This window comes from Dromiciops gliroides, chromosome 2 (genome assembly GCF_019393635.1).
Source record: "Dromiciops gliroides isolate mDroGli1 chromosome 2, mDroGli1.pri, whole genome shotgun sequence".
Lineage (NCBI taxonomy): Eukaryota > Metazoa > Chordata > Mammalia > Microbiotheria > Microbiotheriidae > Dromiciops > Dromiciops gliroides.
The window spans coordinates 107025578-107043406 of record NC_057862.1 but is presented as its reverse complement, the minus strand read 5'-3'; the positions used below and the strand labels follow the sequence as shown (position 1 = coordinate 107043406).

The 17829-nt window shown below is 40.7% G+C and overlaps 1 protein-coding gene across 1 annotated transcript in view; it reads left to right on the top strand.

Moving 5' to 3' along the window:
* SORCS3 (sortilin related VPS10 domain containing receptor 3) overlaps window positions 1–13790 on the top strand; it is a 690926-nt gene extending 677136 nt beyond the window's left edge. Inside the window, exons 24-27 of the mRNA XM_043989102.1 lie at window positions 2229–2328; window positions 3330–3435; window positions 9397–9557; window positions 11879–13790. Coding sequence (XP_043845037.1) covers window positions 2229–2328; window positions 3330–3435; window positions 9397–9557; window positions 11879–11943 — 432 coding nt within the window. The 3' untranslated portion in view covers window positions 11944–13790. The remainder of the gene's footprint in view (window positions 1–2228; window positions 2329–3329; window positions 3436–9396; window positions 9558–11878) is intronic.
* The last annotated feature ends 4039 nt before the right edge of the window (window positions 13791–17829 follow it).

The window sequence follows — 17829 nt, the reverse complement described above, 5'->3', positions numbered from 1 at the left end:
AGTAACTAAGTCCTTAGAGTAGTAACTTCATGGTAGCTTAGTAGAGTCATGTGGCCTAGGAATCTAGAATACCTGAATTCAAATCCTGCCTTAGATACCTACTGTGTGACCTTGGGCAAGTCATTGAACCACCCTAAGCCTCAGTTTCCTCATCTGTAATATGAAGATTATAATAGCACCTACCTTGTAGGATTGTTGAAATGAAAAGATATCCATAAAATATGAAACAAAATTATATAATATATGTAATAATATATGTAAAATTTGAAATAATGTATGAAGGAAGTGAAGTAATATATGTAAAAATTTTTGCAAACTCTAAAACACTACATACATTAGGGAATCTATGAGTTGTTTTAAAACATATTTTGATAATAATTTGTTATTAATAGAATAGTATAATATTAATTTCTCTTATAACTATATTTCTATATGATTGGTTTCCTTTGTAAACCTATTTATTTTATTCTATGCTTTTAAAAGCATTATTCTAAGGCAGGGTCTATGGGCTTCATCAGACTATAAATGGGGTCCATGACTCAAAAATGGTTATGAACCCATGATAACTGTGTTGTCTCATCTGGGTTCTGCTGCTTGCTTCCTGTGTTACCTTGAACAAATCACTTAATCTCCAGACCTCAGCTTTCTCAGACCTCAGATGAGGGGATTAGACTAGGTGATCCCTAAGACCAACTTCAGGATCTTCTTCTCAGATCCCATCTATCCACATATCCCTCCGGCAGCCCCAGTCCTGCCATGGCAATAACTCCGAGAAGTCTTCCTTGAGTAGAAGGATTGCACATTGGAGTTGGCCAGAAATAAATCAGGCTTCTCAATGAGTACATCACTTTCACCAGACCTCTTTATTCTGAAATAGCAAGTGACATGTGTGAACTATATTTGGAAGCTACAATATCCATCCATTTAGATAAATAGGTAATTATGGTGATGAATAGCAGCTGTGATATTAAGGCGAGTAAGGCAAGATAAGAGTTGGGAACAACAGCCTGAGTCTGCTAAAGCTTTCATGCTGGAATTATGGAGTGATTAAATCAACTTTCCACATGCTTAGGCCTGCTGGAGAAAATGAAGTAGGAAGAATTATTCCTAAGTTTTGGGTGGCAGGCCCTTGCTTTTTTTCTGCTCTGCTCCCCATTGTTCATCAGCTGTTCATCAGTCAATAACTGGGAATAGTGGGTGGGGTGGGGAGTAGAGGACAATTAGCAGGTGCTTTTTTTTCTTGAACTCTTCAGGAAATTTCCTCCCGAATCATGCCCACTTGGTACAGTTGAAGGAACTGATGATGGTTTAACAGACAAAGGTCATTCAGTGGAGCAGTCTGAGACTTAGATACTGAGTTCAAATCCTGCCTCAGTCACTCCGTGTGACCCTGCCCAAGTCCCTTTACCTCAATTTCCCCATCTGTAAAATAAGGGGAGTGACTTTGACAAACTCTAAGGTTTCCTCTGGCTCTAAACCTATGATCCTGTGTCCTATGGTCAAGCTATTTGTTGAAACTTCATAGATATGCTCAATAAATATGTTTGGCCTGGGGCTATTCCCCATGGCTTTGATCACATTAACAGTGATACCATGGTAGACCCAAGCTTGAGGTTGACATACTTATACATTCCAGGAGGCCAAAGGCCATCCACCTTGTGGGCTAGAAAAGGCACTGGGGGCAGCTAGGTGGTGCAGTGGATAAAGCACTGGCCCTGGATTCAGGAGGACCTGAGTTCAAATGAGGCCTCAGACCCTTGACACTTACCAGCTATGTGACACTGGGCAAAGTTGCCTCACAAAAAAAAAAAAAAAAGAAAAGAAAAGAAAAGAAAAGGCACTACATCAAGAGTTGAGACCCTAGTTCAAGTCCTGATCCTAAATCACTATGTAACTTGGGTTATACTTCCTGTTCCATAAAATATGGGGGTACTACTACCTACCTACCTGAATTTACAAGATTGAATAAAACATGTTATATCAGGATATGATATCAAATTTTTAAAAACCCACATAAAAGCACTTTCTTTGGATTATGATATTAAATTATAGTGCCAAGCGTCACAAATTTATCAAAACTCTCAAAATATTTTTTTAACCAAACAAGTTTTTTTTTTTCCCCTAATCTTTGACCCTCTCTATTCTCCCTTGCATCCTCGCCGTCCTAGTGAGAGAGAAAAGATATTGCTTCCCCATCTACCCCTCTGTACTTCTATTTTATTTTGCAGATTGCAGAGCTCCTGTTTAATGCTCTAAATCAGAACCTGGTTCAGTTTGAGCTAAAGCCTGGGGTCCAAGTCATTGTCTATGTGACTCAGCTGACATTAGGTGAGTGCCCACAGGGAAGGAGAGGTGGTGCTGGGGGTTTTCCATCCTTACGGGAAAAGGCTTTCACTCCCTGTTCCTTCTAAGTTTTATAAGAGATGCCTGTTAGGAGCTACTTTGGTTTTAGTGACCTGATAAAAATCCTAACCACGTGTGAATAATAACATGATAGGGAGAGAATTCCGATCACAAATTAAGTAAACAGATTCGCTGTGTATCTTTGGGTAAATAGCATTGCTTTCAGGGCTTCCCTTTCTTTACTTGTAAATTGAGACCATTTGTTGATCATTTAAGGTCCCTTCCAGAACAATATATTCCATAAATATTGGGTAGGAGGTTGGACTAAAGCTCAGTCATTGTAAGAAGGAATGGAGAATGTAGTTGACCAACTTGATGGTAGAGATAAAGCGCCTGGCCCTGGCCCTGGCCCAGAATGGTCAGCTCTGGGCATCTATATTTCTTAAATCATTCCAGTGAATGGAGTGCCCCCTCTAGGCCAAACACGGAGACTTTCAGAGCACCAGACCAGTGGTGCTTATGAGGATTCAATAGAGAAACAGGGTGAAATATTTCATTTTTTTCACCTTGAATGCCCTAAGTTACTGCAAACAATTGTTGTCCCAAAGCACTCTGAGCAGACAGAGAACATTCCAGCCTGCCTCCCACTTTCCTCAGCTGGGCATAGATTACCTAAAGAACAGTGAGTTTACTCAAGCAGAGTTTGCCCTGATCCTTTATCTGAGAAACAGTGGTCCGTGGCTTTCTCCCTGATGGAGGCCATGAGCTCAAAACAAAATGCAGCTTGTGTGCATGAACTGCCTTTGCTCAAACAGCAGGTGAGGCAATAACAGCCAACAGATACCACCCAGTTAAGGAACGCAGCTGATTGACTGGCCTCTTTTCTCAGAGCAGGTCTGGCACTGCTCCCATTTTCCCCTTCCCCCACACCCAGATAAGAACATTCATGGAGAATTTCCTAGTATTTTCTTTTTTATTCCTTTCAGCCCCACTTGTGGACTCCAGCACAGGGCATAGCAGCTCAGCGATGCTGATGCTTTTGTCTGTGGTATTCGTGGGTTTGGCTGTCTTCTTGATCTACAAGTTTAAAAGGTAAGTGCCAACCACATTCAGTTTTTACCCTGGTAACTAGGTGTGGAGGGAGGTAAGTCCTCATCTTTCTTGTACGTTGATCCTACCTCCCCTTCCAGCCCAATCCAGGCAAATGGAAAACCTCATTTGGTGATTGTGCACAGTGTATTAGAGTGGATGACAGTCCCAGCTGAAGTTTCCTAGAATCTGTCTTACTATGTTCTTCAATTAACTTCAGCTGGGGCAGCTAGGTGGCGCAGTGGATAGAGCACTGGTCCTGGAGTCAGGAGGACCTGAGTTCAAATTCAGCCTCAGACACTTGACACTAACTAGCTGTGTGACCCTGGGCAAGTCACTTAATCCCAATTGCCTCAGCAATATATGTATATGTATATATATATATATATATATATATATATATATATATATATGCACACATATATATATACACATATATGTATATATATGTATATATATTACCTCATATATATATATATATATATACATATATATATATATAAACTTCAGCCTTGTGTTTCTCTAACTTTACTCAATTATAAACTCCTTGAGGTTAGGATTTCCTGTCTTATTACTCTTTGCACATAATGAGTACTTAATACATGGTTTAAAGAATAGATGAAAGAGGGGCAGCTAGGTGGTGCAGTGGACAAAGCATGCCCCTGGATTCAGGAGGACTTGAGTTCAAATCCGGCCTCAGACACTTGACACTTACTAGCTGTGTGACCCTGGACAAGTCATTTAACCCTCATTGCCCTGCCTTAAAAAAATAGATGGAAGAATAGAAGAATAGATGAATGGAAGGTTGAATAAATGGATGGGTGAGTGGTAGGTGGATGAATGGATGGATGGGTGAATGAACTGAGTAAATGATTTAGTGAGCTGAGTATTCTCTTTCCTCCAAGTGAAGTATAAAGAAGCCAAAGGAAAAATCTGAAAAAAAAAGTCTCGTTTGTTTTTATCTCTCTTTGATCTTCAAGTTCATCTCTGCAGTCACTCATCCTTCCTACTGGAAGTTTTCACTCATCAGGATGGCCCCACTCCCCACCCCTCTGATACCTAACTGACCTTAGCAGTCCTTAGCAGGAAATAGCTTTTCACACCTTAAATGATTTTTTAAAGGGAAAAAAAATCTTGCTTCACAAATTTAACAGAACAATAACTCAGTTAACATTCACATGCTAAAAATACCCACCTTCCATCTCTCAGTTTTTCCTAATCAATTTCCTTTTAAAAACTTAGGGAGAAAAAAACACAACTCTGCATGTGTTCAGTAACAATTTCTGAAAGCAATGGGAGTGGTGTCATAAAAGGATACTTCAGGACGTGAAATTATAATCAATATTTCTATTCCATTAGTCCCCAACTGTAGTCGCTCTATTAGCAAAAAGGATGTGTTCCACTGACTAGCCACTTTGGCAGAAACTTCATAACCAGAGGCAGGAATAAAACAGGCGGCATATGGATAGCTTCTAAGGTGTGTGGATAGGGGATGGGGAGGGGAGAAGGGTACAGAATGAAAAATCATTAAATAATAATGTCACAAGTGCTACCAGGCAATTTAAAATGTGCTTCAGAGACAGCAAGGGGACAGAACAGGTTCTATCTAGGTTGAATCCAGGAAACTAAGGGTCATAGGAACTGAGGGACTCCAACCTTCGGCTGAAACCCTCCGTGCTGCTCCCTCTGCAGTCACAAGCCCTAGGATACTTTCACTTTCAGGGCTGGATACCCTCCCCCTCCCTTCAAATCTGGCCACCTGTGTGCTGGGGCCTGAAATGCTTTTAACAAAAGACCAAAATTGTCTTTCCAAGATGAGGCAAACAGGCTTCAAATGCCCAGTTGAATTTCAGCTTATTAGTTAAATCAGTCAACACATATAAATGAAATTTTATCAGATCTTTCTTTGATTTGATGGGGGAAAAGGGAAAGGATTGGGAAAAGAAAGAGTGAGTGGTTTACTGATACAGGAAGTAGAGACTAGGAAAAAAGAAAAAAAACCTTGAAGACTTTGTTTGGGGCTAGGACAGATGGAATCAGTGCCTGGTGGTACCTTTGTTATGTCAGGCAGTATTGCTGAATCCTGTGATTTATAGAGGTTTTCTATTTTTTCCCCTCCCCTTATTTTTCTTCTTGGTTTTATTTTGAATACTACTGCCTTCCTTAAAATGAGTTCCATTAATTGAGGTAGCACAACACAGTAAATTTTCCTGAGGTGCCAAACAATCTGCAATTCACGATGGGGCTACATGAGAGCTTCAGTGTTGGTGCAATAAACACAGACCTTTTCAAAAGTAACCAGCAACCTGCACACTCTTTCTGAATGTCAAAGATTTCTGGAGTTACTCCCCACACCAGCCAAAGCTTCAGGCCTACTTCCCACCAATGGATGCCTCCTTTCTTTTCTCTCTGTGCCAGGTCAGCTGCATCTGTAAATCTTTCAGTTCCATTAGGCACAAAGAATCGCAGTGGGTGTGAGTGCCCGGCTGGTGGACACAGTCTTTGCTTCTGTATCTTCTGGGGAAATTGAGCTTTCCAGATCATTGGCTTGGCTATGCTTTCAAAAATCAAACCTTTCTCTTTGCAGCTCCCTGATCATTGCCCCCAGGGGTTGAACAGCAGGAGGAGAAGGTCTGAGCCACATTGCCAGCCCTAACTACACTTTAAGTAAATATAAGACTGCTGTACCCCATCTGGTGGGGGATGTTATACACATCCAATAACATGGCTGTTGTTTTTTGCGGTCTCAAAGAATAATAATATAAAACAAAGGCTCAAGTGTGATCTTGCCTTTCCCAAAGGTCTGCCTAAGAAGATACTCACTGTCTCAGAGAATTGTACTCATCCTACTAAGACGTCCAATTTCTTGGGAAAATGTTTGAAGCAGCTAAAATACTTTGAGGCTTTACCACCCTGGCCTTGTCATTGTAATCTTACCAACATAGCCGACTTCATTGTCCTACCATCTCTGAAGGTATCTAGAGGTGTTGTGTGAGACATAAACAAAAATAATATTTGTTAGCTGGAAATTAATGGGAAGACCATCAGGCTCTGACTCAGGAGACCCAAGTTCCAGTTTGGTCTACCATTCAGTAGTTGGTTGATCAAAGGTAAGTCTTCTAATCTTTCTGTAGAATGAGCTAATATTGGGACCAGTGTCCCAAGTGTCCAGTGTGCCAAGACTATTGACAGAATTGAAAACAAAATGCTGAAGCATTCTATCCAAATTAGTGGTGTAAAAATATTTTGACTCATTTGCCTAAATTGGGGGGACTAATCTATCTGAGTGACTAATCTGGGACTTTTGACTAACTGACTATCTGACTGCTATTAATTTAATGTGGGATATTTATAAAGTTCCACCACACTGTTCCACTCCCAAAATTGATAAGCAAAAGATTAAGAAGCCTCTTAACTAAATAATCAAAGCAGAGTTTATTTATGAGATACTATTTAAAATTAAGAATACAGGGAAATAAAATGTACAACCTGACTGCATTCTGGTGCTTCCTTCCACCTGCTGATCCTGGAACCTTTTTAATACAATAAGGGCCTTAGCCACCTCTTGCCTCAGGATATGTTCCACTTTTCTCTAACTTTCACTCTTTTTCTCCTTCACTTCAGCTTCCCTGCTTCACTTTCACTTCTAACTCCACCTGCCTTAATCTTCACTTTCTCCAACCTGTACCCTGTGCTGACCGCTTCTGTGCTCTCCGCTGCCTCCTGTTCTGTCTGTCTGCTCCATCCTCTGCTGCCCCTCTAATCTTGTCAGCTGTCCTCCAGTCCTCTTGTCCGCCAGCCTTTCCTCCCTGCTCCTAGTCCTTTAGCCTTCTCCTACGTCCTCGTAGCCCTCTGTTCCGTCTCGTCTGCTGGCCCCCAGTCCTCTTGTCAACCCCCCTGCTGTCTCACTCCCAGGTCTATGTATATCTTTCTTATCTCCACTCAAATCTTGGGGCCTTTTTGTGCCCCCACAGACCAAGCTAATCTGCCAGCTAGGGCTGCGGCTGGGGCCGGGGGGGGATGCTTGAGCATCACGTGCCTCAGCACAGGCTACGCCAGAGCCCAGCCTGGATGAGCCCAGGATCTCTCAGATATCTCCGCTCAGGATGGAGGGAGCTAGCGCTCCCTCCCCCCAGCTGTCTGACCTGGTGTCTCACACAGCCCATGGGGCTTTTTGGCTCAGCTAAAGCGGAGGGGGAGGGGCACCGGCTCCTCCCACACAGAAGAGACCCTGAGGGCCTAAAGCTTTTTAATCTCAGCCCAAAGGTAGGGTCCCCAGATCAAAATAAATTTCCACAGTGCTACTATGCAGATATGAAAATAGAAAATTTTGCCTTCATCATATCACTGGGCAAACTGGGAAATGACCAAAGGAAAATTTGGTTAAAATATCTTCCCATCTTTACATTGATTCACATGATCAGTTATGAGATTTATAATAAACAGGAGGGGGCAGACCCAATTTTAAATATTATAATCATCCTAGAGTGGATTAACAATATGTACTTTTAGGATTAAACAGAATCCCCACCCTAAAATGCAGCTTTTTTGTTTGTATAAGGAGAAAGCAGCCTGGGCTGGCATGAATTTTTAATTCTGTGCGTTTAAAGAATTTGCCTCTTGCAGCCTCTAAGATAGTCTCCTCATTAAGGCCCTTGAAGCCTGAGTCTCTTGACCTATTTTAAAAGAATAGGGATAGGTCAGTCTATAAACAAACATAGATCTATCTGTAAAAGACACATCTATATATATATATATATATATATATATATATATATATATATATATATATATATATATATATATATATATATATATGACAGACCTCCCATCAGCCCAAAGGAGAGGCTAATAGGGTGTATTTGGTTTATTTAAACATCTTTGTCCAGTCGTTTCCAGAGACAGCTTCAGTAAAAGGTTAGTGTAAAACTTGATTTGTCTTTAAGAGAGGGTACAATTGTTGTTCAGTCATGTCCAACTCTTGGTGACCCTATTTGGGGTTTTCTTGGCAAAGATACTGGAGTGGTTTATCATTTTCTTCTCCAGTTCATTTGACAGATAAGAAAACTGAAGCAAACAGGATTAAGTGACTTGCCCAAGGTCACACAGCAGTAAGTGTCTGAGGCCAGATTTGAACTTACAAAATTGACTCCTCCTGATTCCAGGCCCAGTACTCTATCCATTACGCCACCCAACAGCCAAGGGAGAACATGGTTTCCACCTTAACTACCACATTTTTCTGCACAACAGATGGCCATTTATGTTGGAGAAATTTACCTTTTGTTTGGAAGTCTAAGGACCTGTCAGGATCTAGGATAGGCTCTGCCACTAACAAGCAATGTGATGTTGGTCAAGAACCTTTCCCTCTCTGGACTAGTTTGTTCATGTGTAAAATGTAGGGGTAAGACTAGGTCTAGGTTGGGTCTCTGAGCTTCCTTCCTTCTCTGAGCCAAATGTGTTTTATTCCTTCCTGAAAAGGCAATGTGATCATTTCCATTATCTCAAACACCTTGGGCCATGAGCTCTTTTCCATTAACATGTAATCATCACAAACCATGAGAGTAGGAGATAGGTGATCTGAAGTGGAGCTTAGGAGCTTGTCTGTGTAGCTGGTGATTCACTTTGGTGAATGCAGCTTGGGTCTATATAGCTGGTAATTCACTTAATGGTACAGTGGAAAGAATGGTGAACTTGGAATGAGAAGATACAGGGTTAAATTTAATCCGATGCTACAAACTCCCCGTGTAATCTTCACAGCCACTATTTCCCTCATCTGCAAAATGAGGAGTTTGCATTCAAAGCTAATCTTTAGATGGTATTTTTCCAGTTTTCATTTGTACCAACTCTAGAAAACTGTCTGCCCAGCTTTCTCTCTAATGGAAAATAATTCTGTGTTTTGATTTGCCTAATATGTCACTGACCTGCCCTATTAAGAGGTATTGCTACTCTTTCATATTGCCACAGGAAAATTCCCTGGATTAACATCTATGCCCAAGTTCAACATGACAAGGAGCAGGAGATGATTGGGTCAGTGAGCCAAAGTGAAAATGCTCCCAAAATCACCCTCAGTGACTTTACAGAGCCCGAGGAACTGCTGGACAAAGAACTGGACACACGGGTCATAGGTAACTGTGCTTTATATCCTGCCCTTCCTGGGCACTTAAAACTTAAGCCAAGTTATCTCATATGGCAGAAGGCCCAGAGGCCGTTTATGGACTGCAGCACTCTCCACTTTAGCCAGACCAAGATTAAAATGTTATTGGGAAACATTAATAACAAAATGAATAAAAATACAGTAAAACATTGCATTTTAAAGCAAAGTCAATATGCGGCCTGCAGAGATCCTCAGGTACGGTTTAGTGGCTTTCCATTTCTATTTGAGTTTGACAACACTGTCCTGTGGTCAGAGAAAATCTGGAGGAGCTAGTTAGCCCAAAGAAGCCTCATTCTCCCTATATAGAAGACCAGAGGGCAATGGTCCAGTAAGGGGTTTGTTGTTCATTTATTTGAGTAATATCCAACTCTCCCGTTGTTGGCTTTTTGTTTGGTTTTTTGTTGTTGTTGTTTTAGCAAAGATAGTGCATTGGTTTGCCATTTTCCTCTCCAGCTAGTTTTACAGATGAGGAACTAAAGCAAACAGAGTTAAATGACTTGTCCAAGGTCACACAGGCAAGGATGTCTGAGGCTGGATTTGAACTCAAGTCTTCCTGACTCCAGGCCTGGCATTCTATCCACTTGGCTCTCTAGCTACCCCAGAGAAGGGAAGAGGCTTGCAGTAATAGTTAAATAGCCTTGACTGAGCCTTCACACCAACACAAATAACTTCTCCTGCTACTATCATGGACAACAACATGACCCTTGCACTTTTTTATTCGCAAAGTATTTTTGTTGGTGGTGGTGTTATTGTTGTTTTGTTTTATTTTCTATAAAGAGGATAGTGCTTATTTCTGAATGAAAGCTCTTCCCCATTCCCTCTTAAGATCCTCTGACTTAAAAAAAGCAAATTATGCATCATCTATATACATTGAAAATAATCAAGAGCATTCCCTCTGGAGTAAGAAGGCAGGTTCAGATCATGTCTCTGTCACTTACTGACCTTGGACAAATTACTGAAGGAATTGAAATGGTGCAGTGGATAGAATCAGGGTGGGGGAATCAGGAAGATTCATTTTCTTGAGTTCAAATCTGGCCTCATATACTTACTATCTGTGTGACCTTGGCCATGTCACTTAACCCTATTTGTCTCAGTTACTCATTTGTAAAATGAGCTGGAGAAGGAAATAGTAAACTACTCTAATGTCTTTGCCAAGAAAACCCCAAATAGGATCATCCAGAGTCAGACACAACTGAAACAACTGAACAAAACAAACAAAACAAAAAATCACTTATCCTTCCTCATTGAATTTACTCAACTGTAAAATAAAAAGGTTGAATTCAATGGCCTCTGAAGTCCCTTCCATCCCTTGATCTTTGATCCAGTGTGCCTGTGATCACATCAGTTGAGCAAAGAAAGGTGGGACAAGATGGTCGTCTTGCAAATTCTAGGATATTTTCCCTTTTAAGTAAAGGGAGGCTGGATTCCTTTTCTATTAATATGGCACCTAACAGATCTTCCACATAAATGCTTTCCAAATGTCTTGTGAGAGGGTGAGAACCCCTTCTTGGGAAAGACAGTAAAGACTCTAAATTTCTGAGTCACTTTCTGGGGATCCCAAATGGTGATGCCACATTTCTTGTACTAGATTCCAAAGAAATATTTGGTGAAATGACTTCATGGACAGATCTCAAGAGGAAAGCAGTTGGGATTGGCTCACAAAGGAGAACTCCTGCAGTGGGGTGAAAAGACTGAAGGGTTTGAGGGGAGAAGAAACAGAGCTGGCTCTCCCCAATGCCTCCTCATTCACATTGTTTCATCAAGGAAACACCCTGTGTTTCTTGAAGAAACAAAGTGGGGACTGTAATGATTGGAATGATGCCACCTGCTGGAGACTTACTGTAGGAAAGTTCCACCATGAGGAGAAGGCCTCTGAGGGAAAGGCCAGGCAGCTTTTCTTTGGCATCAGGAAGTGATGTTTGCTTGTGGGAGGAAGAGGGGGCAAGGCTGGCTCTCTCGTGCTCTTTCCTCAGGACTCAGGTGGAGAAGGGAGCTAGAAATGCACTCTCCCTTTAATAGATAGATGAATCTAGGCCTTTCTCTTTCTTTTCACCAGATTCTTATTCTCCTTAATAAATGCTTAAAAGTCTAACTCTTGCTAAAGCTTATAATTTATTGGTGACCACTCATTAGATATTTTAGACAGACTAGCTAGAATTTTAGCCCCTTACAACATGTATTGCTAAAGTCTGTAGTTCTTAACCATGCATGTCAGGCAGAGAGAAGAAGCATTGCTGTCGACCCTCGTTGACCACCTGTCTCAGACATTTATGTGTCTTGTCTCCCCTACAGGTGGTGTTGCCACCATCGCCAACAGTGGAAGCACAAAGGAAATCCCCAACTGCACTAGTGTTTAATGTGGTTCTGAAGCCCCTTGGTCTACAACCATTCTGATTTGTTTTTTAATTTTTGATGACTACTGTTCTTATTATTATAGGGGGAGGGGGAAGAAAACTATCCTTTTTTTTAATCCTCTGCAACCTCAGAGTCTCCTTTACAAACAGAGGACATTGGAGAAAGGCCTTCTTAACAAATTTAAATGGCCCAAGAATCAATAACTATGTTCCTATCATGGTGGAAGACTCTCTTTTTCCTGCTGCTTCTGTGCTACCTTCTGCCAGTGGCAGCTCAAAAGTGGACTTTCTATGTCCTCTTGGACTCTACCTTGTTTTGGTTGTTGTTGTTGTTGGGTTTTGTTTTGTTTTGTTTTGGTTTTTTTACACATACAAACTCTCCAAACCACACAGACACAAACCCGTGATCTAGTCTGCTTCTGCTGGGCCCCAGTGGGAGTGGAAGTAGCCCAGAAGCAGGAAGCATCCTTTTGAGAGGCCCTGCCTAGTGCATGTCAACACTGAAGAGACCAACAATGAAGAAGACAGCATATTGTAGATAATGACAATGTAAATAGCTTTTTATTTCCTGGGAAATAATTTAATGTTTAGTAAAAAAAGAAAAAGAAAAAAGGAAGAAACTTGGTGCGCATGCACACACATAAAGACACATACACACACACACACACACACACACACACACACACACACACACACACACACACTGGACAAATCCACCAGGAACCTGTTTGGCAAGTATGAATTCTGGACCAAGTCCGGTTGTCTGTCACATTTAACTCTTTCATCTCTATGTCCACAACATAGCTGTTTCCTATTCTGTATATAAAAAATGGGGGGAAATCTTTTGGACAGTTGGAAAAGATTAGAATGAAGTGATATTGCAATACACAGAGTTCTCTGTGTTCCCCAGGTGGCATAGCATGGCTTTCAAGATATGCTCAATAAGTGCTCTTGTTACCTGACATCAAGGTTTCCCCCCGAACAAGCACTACTTGATAGTATTGCCTGATAGGAAATCAGCCTGATTATGAATTATATTAGGAAATTGTGTTTCTAATGCCTTCTGCCTATGAGGGAACAGAAGAAGATATTTGGGGCATCTAGACTCTTGGTGACTCCTTGCTGAACTCAGTCGAATGATAGAAGATGGGAATGGTTAGTAGACTTGGTAGTGTGGGTCTGGCCCATGTACATTTTATAGGCCAAATAGCAATCTCTAGTGGTCTGATGATCTTAGCCAACTCTGCAACACCGTGGTATTTCATCGTCAGGAATACGCACCCTCCTTAAAGTCAAGTGTCTGCCTTTAGTTCCCTTTAGATAACTCGAGTCTTTGTGAGGGGAGGGGGGAGTTTAGCAGTGATTCTCATTTTCCCTGCTGCACACATTTCTACCCTAGTTCCATTACCCTTGGGTTGTTCTAGCCCAAACTCTGAACACTGTTATTTTTTTCAGGGGGGAGGGCAAGATGGAAACATTTATTTAAAAAAAATTATATCTTCAAAGGTGATAAAAAGGAAAATTACTTTGATGGGATATTTTTCACATTCCACCCTCTATGAAAAATGTAAGGCATCTAAAAGAATGCCATTGGCTGATTACAGCAGCATAGAGCATCCATCCCTATATTTCTTTGAAAAGATTAGGAGTGTTTTAAGCACCCTATTTTCTTTCTGTTGTTATTTCAAGGGTTAATTGGGGCAGACAATTGCAATACTTGTATTAAATACTGGAATACAAATGCATGAGTCATATCTATATATACAGTATATGTATATATACTGTTCTTGGTTTTATTGTTCCATTTGAATATTTCTACTGTAAAAAAAGGCAGTGGTTTTGAAATTGTTGAAAATAAATGTATTTTTGTACATCAAAGTTATATCTTGGGCTGAGAATTTTTTTTAAAGTTTTATTATTGCCTTTTGGTTTTCCATCACCAATCCTTTCTGGATATACCATCACTTCACAATTATGCAATATTCCACAGCCATCTTCCCCAACTTCTTCAGCAAAGGATGGTGGTATAGAATGGATCCTATCTTTTCTCGTAGGGCCAACATTGCTTATTAAACATCACCCAACTTGATTTTATTCTTATTTTCTGATATTTGAATGATCACTAGCCAGTATGCCTATTTGGGAGTCTTGATCTATGGCTGTATGTGGTTCCTCTCCTGTGAATGGCATATTCAGCTAATCTTCCTATCCCAAGTTATTCTCTCTCCCTTTACTTTTGGTGGTTATAGCTCAACCATAGACTTACCCATTCACTAATGATGTCCCACTTCCCTTTCCAAAATAATTCTGTGAGAATGAGTTGATTTTGGTGCACAGTGATAAGATGACAAAGAGAAACCATGCCTCAGGTCTTTGAAAAGCTGTCATATGGAATAATAATAATTAGCATTGGATCCTTAAGATTTTCCAAGGACCTTTCCATATGTTATTTCATTTGATCTTCACCACAACCTTGTGATATCAGTCCTATTATTATCCCCATTTTACAAATGAAAAATAAAGGCTAATCCAAATGACTTGCCTAAAGCCACACAAATAGTGAGTATCTGGGAGCAGGATTCAAACTCTGGTATTCCTAATTCTGTGTATACCAATCATCTCTCCACACAGCTGTGGATGAGCCCCATTCTTCTTGGCTACAGAGGGCAGATGGAAGATCTATGTGCAAGTTTGCAAGAAACAAATTTAGTCCCAATATAGTGGAAAAGCATGTGCTATAGTGGGATAGAATCGGTTCTGACCCCACCTCTAATTCATACTGGTTGTGATCTAGTTACTTAAACTTTTACTGCCCTGGGCAACTCTCCAAAATTGTGAATTACTGAGTAGATGTTAATCTGTAGAGTCCCCTATGCCCAAGGAATTTATTTATGATATAAACATGAGGGGGTTTCAGTGTACCATGTCCAAACTCCCCACACACTAAAAAAGAGTTCAGGGTAACCCAATGCTGTTCCCTCTCATGGGTGATGCCTGCCACCTGGTGAATATACTTCCTTCCAGACCAGACCAGGGGCAGCCAGGTGGTGCAGGGGATAAAATGCCTACCCTGGATTCAGGAGGATCTGAGTTCAAATCTGGCCTCAAATACATGACACTAGCTGTGTGACCCTGGGTAAATCACTTAACCCTCATTGCCCTGCAAAAACAAAACAAAAACAAAAACAAAAAACAAAGATATAACCAGACCAAAATTGTGTAAAATTAGAGCTGAAGGCTTAAAAAACTCAAAATTTTAAATTTTATGATGATTTCTTATTTTAAAAATAAATTTCAGGGGCCGCTAGGTGGCGCAGTGGATAGAGCACCAGCCCTGGAGTCAGGAGGACCTGAGTTCAAATTCAGCCTCAGACACTTAACACTTACTAGCTGTGTGACCCTAGGCAATTCACTTAACCCCAATTGCCTCACAAAAAAAAAAAATCTATCATTTTAAAACTTCACCAATGTATCTATCCCTTTCCCTCTGAGAGAGCCATCTCTCATCAAAATGAATACAAATAATATTAATGAGGCAAAAAATCAGCAAAATAGTCATGATATCCAAGAATTCTGCCATTATATGTAGTGTTCCATACCTGTATTCCCCCCACACCCCAGTCTTTCCCTCTCTAAAGAAGTAGAATGAGAAGCGTTCTCATGTTTCTTCTTTGGAGCCAATGATAAGTGTGATTTCACAGCACACAGTTTTTACTGCTTTGTTGTTGTTTTCATTTGCATTATTGGAGTCATCCCGCATATTGTTTTCCTAATTCCCTTTACTTCATTTTACATCAGTTCACATCAGTCTGTATTCATTATAGTCATCATTCCTTAAAGCACAGAAATATTCCATTACATTCATGTGTACTACCAGTGGATGTCATTATGGAATTGACTGGCTGGCATGTGATCCTTTCTTCTTCCTTCACCTGATCCACAGGTGAATCCTTCTTGAGCCTTCCCTATCTTCCTGGTGGGTGGAGCTTTGCCATGTGACCTTTTGTTTAGTCATATCTTCTCCTTCCTTCTTTTCTCTCTGGAGAGATTCACACTCAGTTATAATTAGTCTCACTATTTAGCCTGTTAGGTAATAAAATGGTTCTCAGGTCCACATGGTCCCTTTATTTTATGGAGTTTTTATCAGAGAAAAAAAATTATTACTACCCAATTGCAGAGCCCCCAGTTGGGAAAATTCTTTATGCTCCTAACAAAGATTTGGCTCTGTTCTCCCTCCCCCCACACACCCCATTTTGTTGTTGTTTATCTGTACCTAATCCTTGGCCTCTTTATATGTGAGACACAAATCAGACTACAGAAAAAAATTTTTTTAAAAGATGAGCTGAAAACATTTCCTTGTGTGTTATTGGACAAGTACATGGAAAGGAAATTGAGGAGTTTTTCTTGAAATTTTCCTCAATCTTTGAAGAGGTCAGTAAAATTACCTTCAGCCCCAGTCTTCTACTCTGAGATGCATGTGTGTATATGTGTGTGTACGTGTGTGTGTATCTACACACTGAACCTCTTAGCTGTTAACTTGCACAAGAGGTTCAGCTGATAGAGCCCTGGGTTTGGATTCAGGAATATTTAAGTTCGTGTCTTATTTCAGATATTTACTAGCAGTGTATCACCCTGGGCAAACCACTTAAATTCTTTCTACCTCAGTTTCCTCACCTGTAAAATGTGGATGAGAATAGCACCTACTTTCCAGGGTTCTGATGATAAAATGAAACATTTGTAAAGAATTTTATAAAACAGAAAGGCTTTTTAAAAATAAATGCTTTCTTATTATTGTTAGTATTATTAATAATAATTATTCTTATTCCACCATCTCTGAGGTTCTCTCTAGTTCTAAGTCTATGATCTCATTTTTAGGTTTTTAAAGGTAAATCCAGATCCTACAACTGTCAGCTTTAGATATTAAGGGTCTCTTTGGCTCCCTTTGGCCACCTCCCAAGGGATAGGCAATATGTAGATTCTCAGGTATTATACAAAAGCCCAGATGAATCATCCACGGGATCCCTCTTGACTGAGTGCTATCCCATCTGCCCCTCCCTTACCCATCCCAGTGGTTGTTAATCTTACCTGAGTGATAGTTGCCAAGCCTTGACCCTATCATACAGTTGCTTGTCTCTCAGCTTCAGAAGGGAAGCCAGGGAGAAACATCAATCAAAAGAGAAAAATCTTTCATCCAGACACATCCAGAACTAGGGAAACTGGGACAGCTAGGTGGCGCCCTGGATAAAGCACCGGCCCTGGATTCAGGAAAACCTGGGTTTAAATCCAGCCTCAGACACTTGACACTTACTAACTTGGACAAGTCACTTAACCTCCATTGCCCACAAAAAAAAGAACTAGGGAAACTGAGGCCCAGAGAAATGTAAGGACTGGTCATAGGTAGTACCTAGGTAGTAAGTGGCAGATCTGGGATTCACACTCAGGCCCCCTGATTCCAAATCCAGAATTATTACTACTGCTGGTTGAAGAGCTGGGAACCTTATCTGATTTGTTTTTGTTTTTGTTTTTGAGAACCAGGGGCCAATCCTGGTATGGGTTTTGTCCTTCTGATCCCAAAGCCCAAACATCTTTTTATCTGCCTCGTGCATAGGAAGGGGTAAGATGGAATCTGTGGGAAACTGTAGTTACTTCAGGATTCCTAAAACAATGACTGTCAGAGCACACTGGAAGAAACCTTAGGGGCATGTGGGCATCTCATTTAACAGATGGGGCATCTTGTCCCTTATTGGTAGAGGTAGTTTCCACACTGGGAGACCCTTATATAACTGAAATCACAAGTCAGGAGCTTCATTTCCCCCATCCTCTTCTCCAGTCACTATAACAAAGTATTCCTATGAGTTAAAGCCCTTGCAATAGCATTTGAAGAGCATT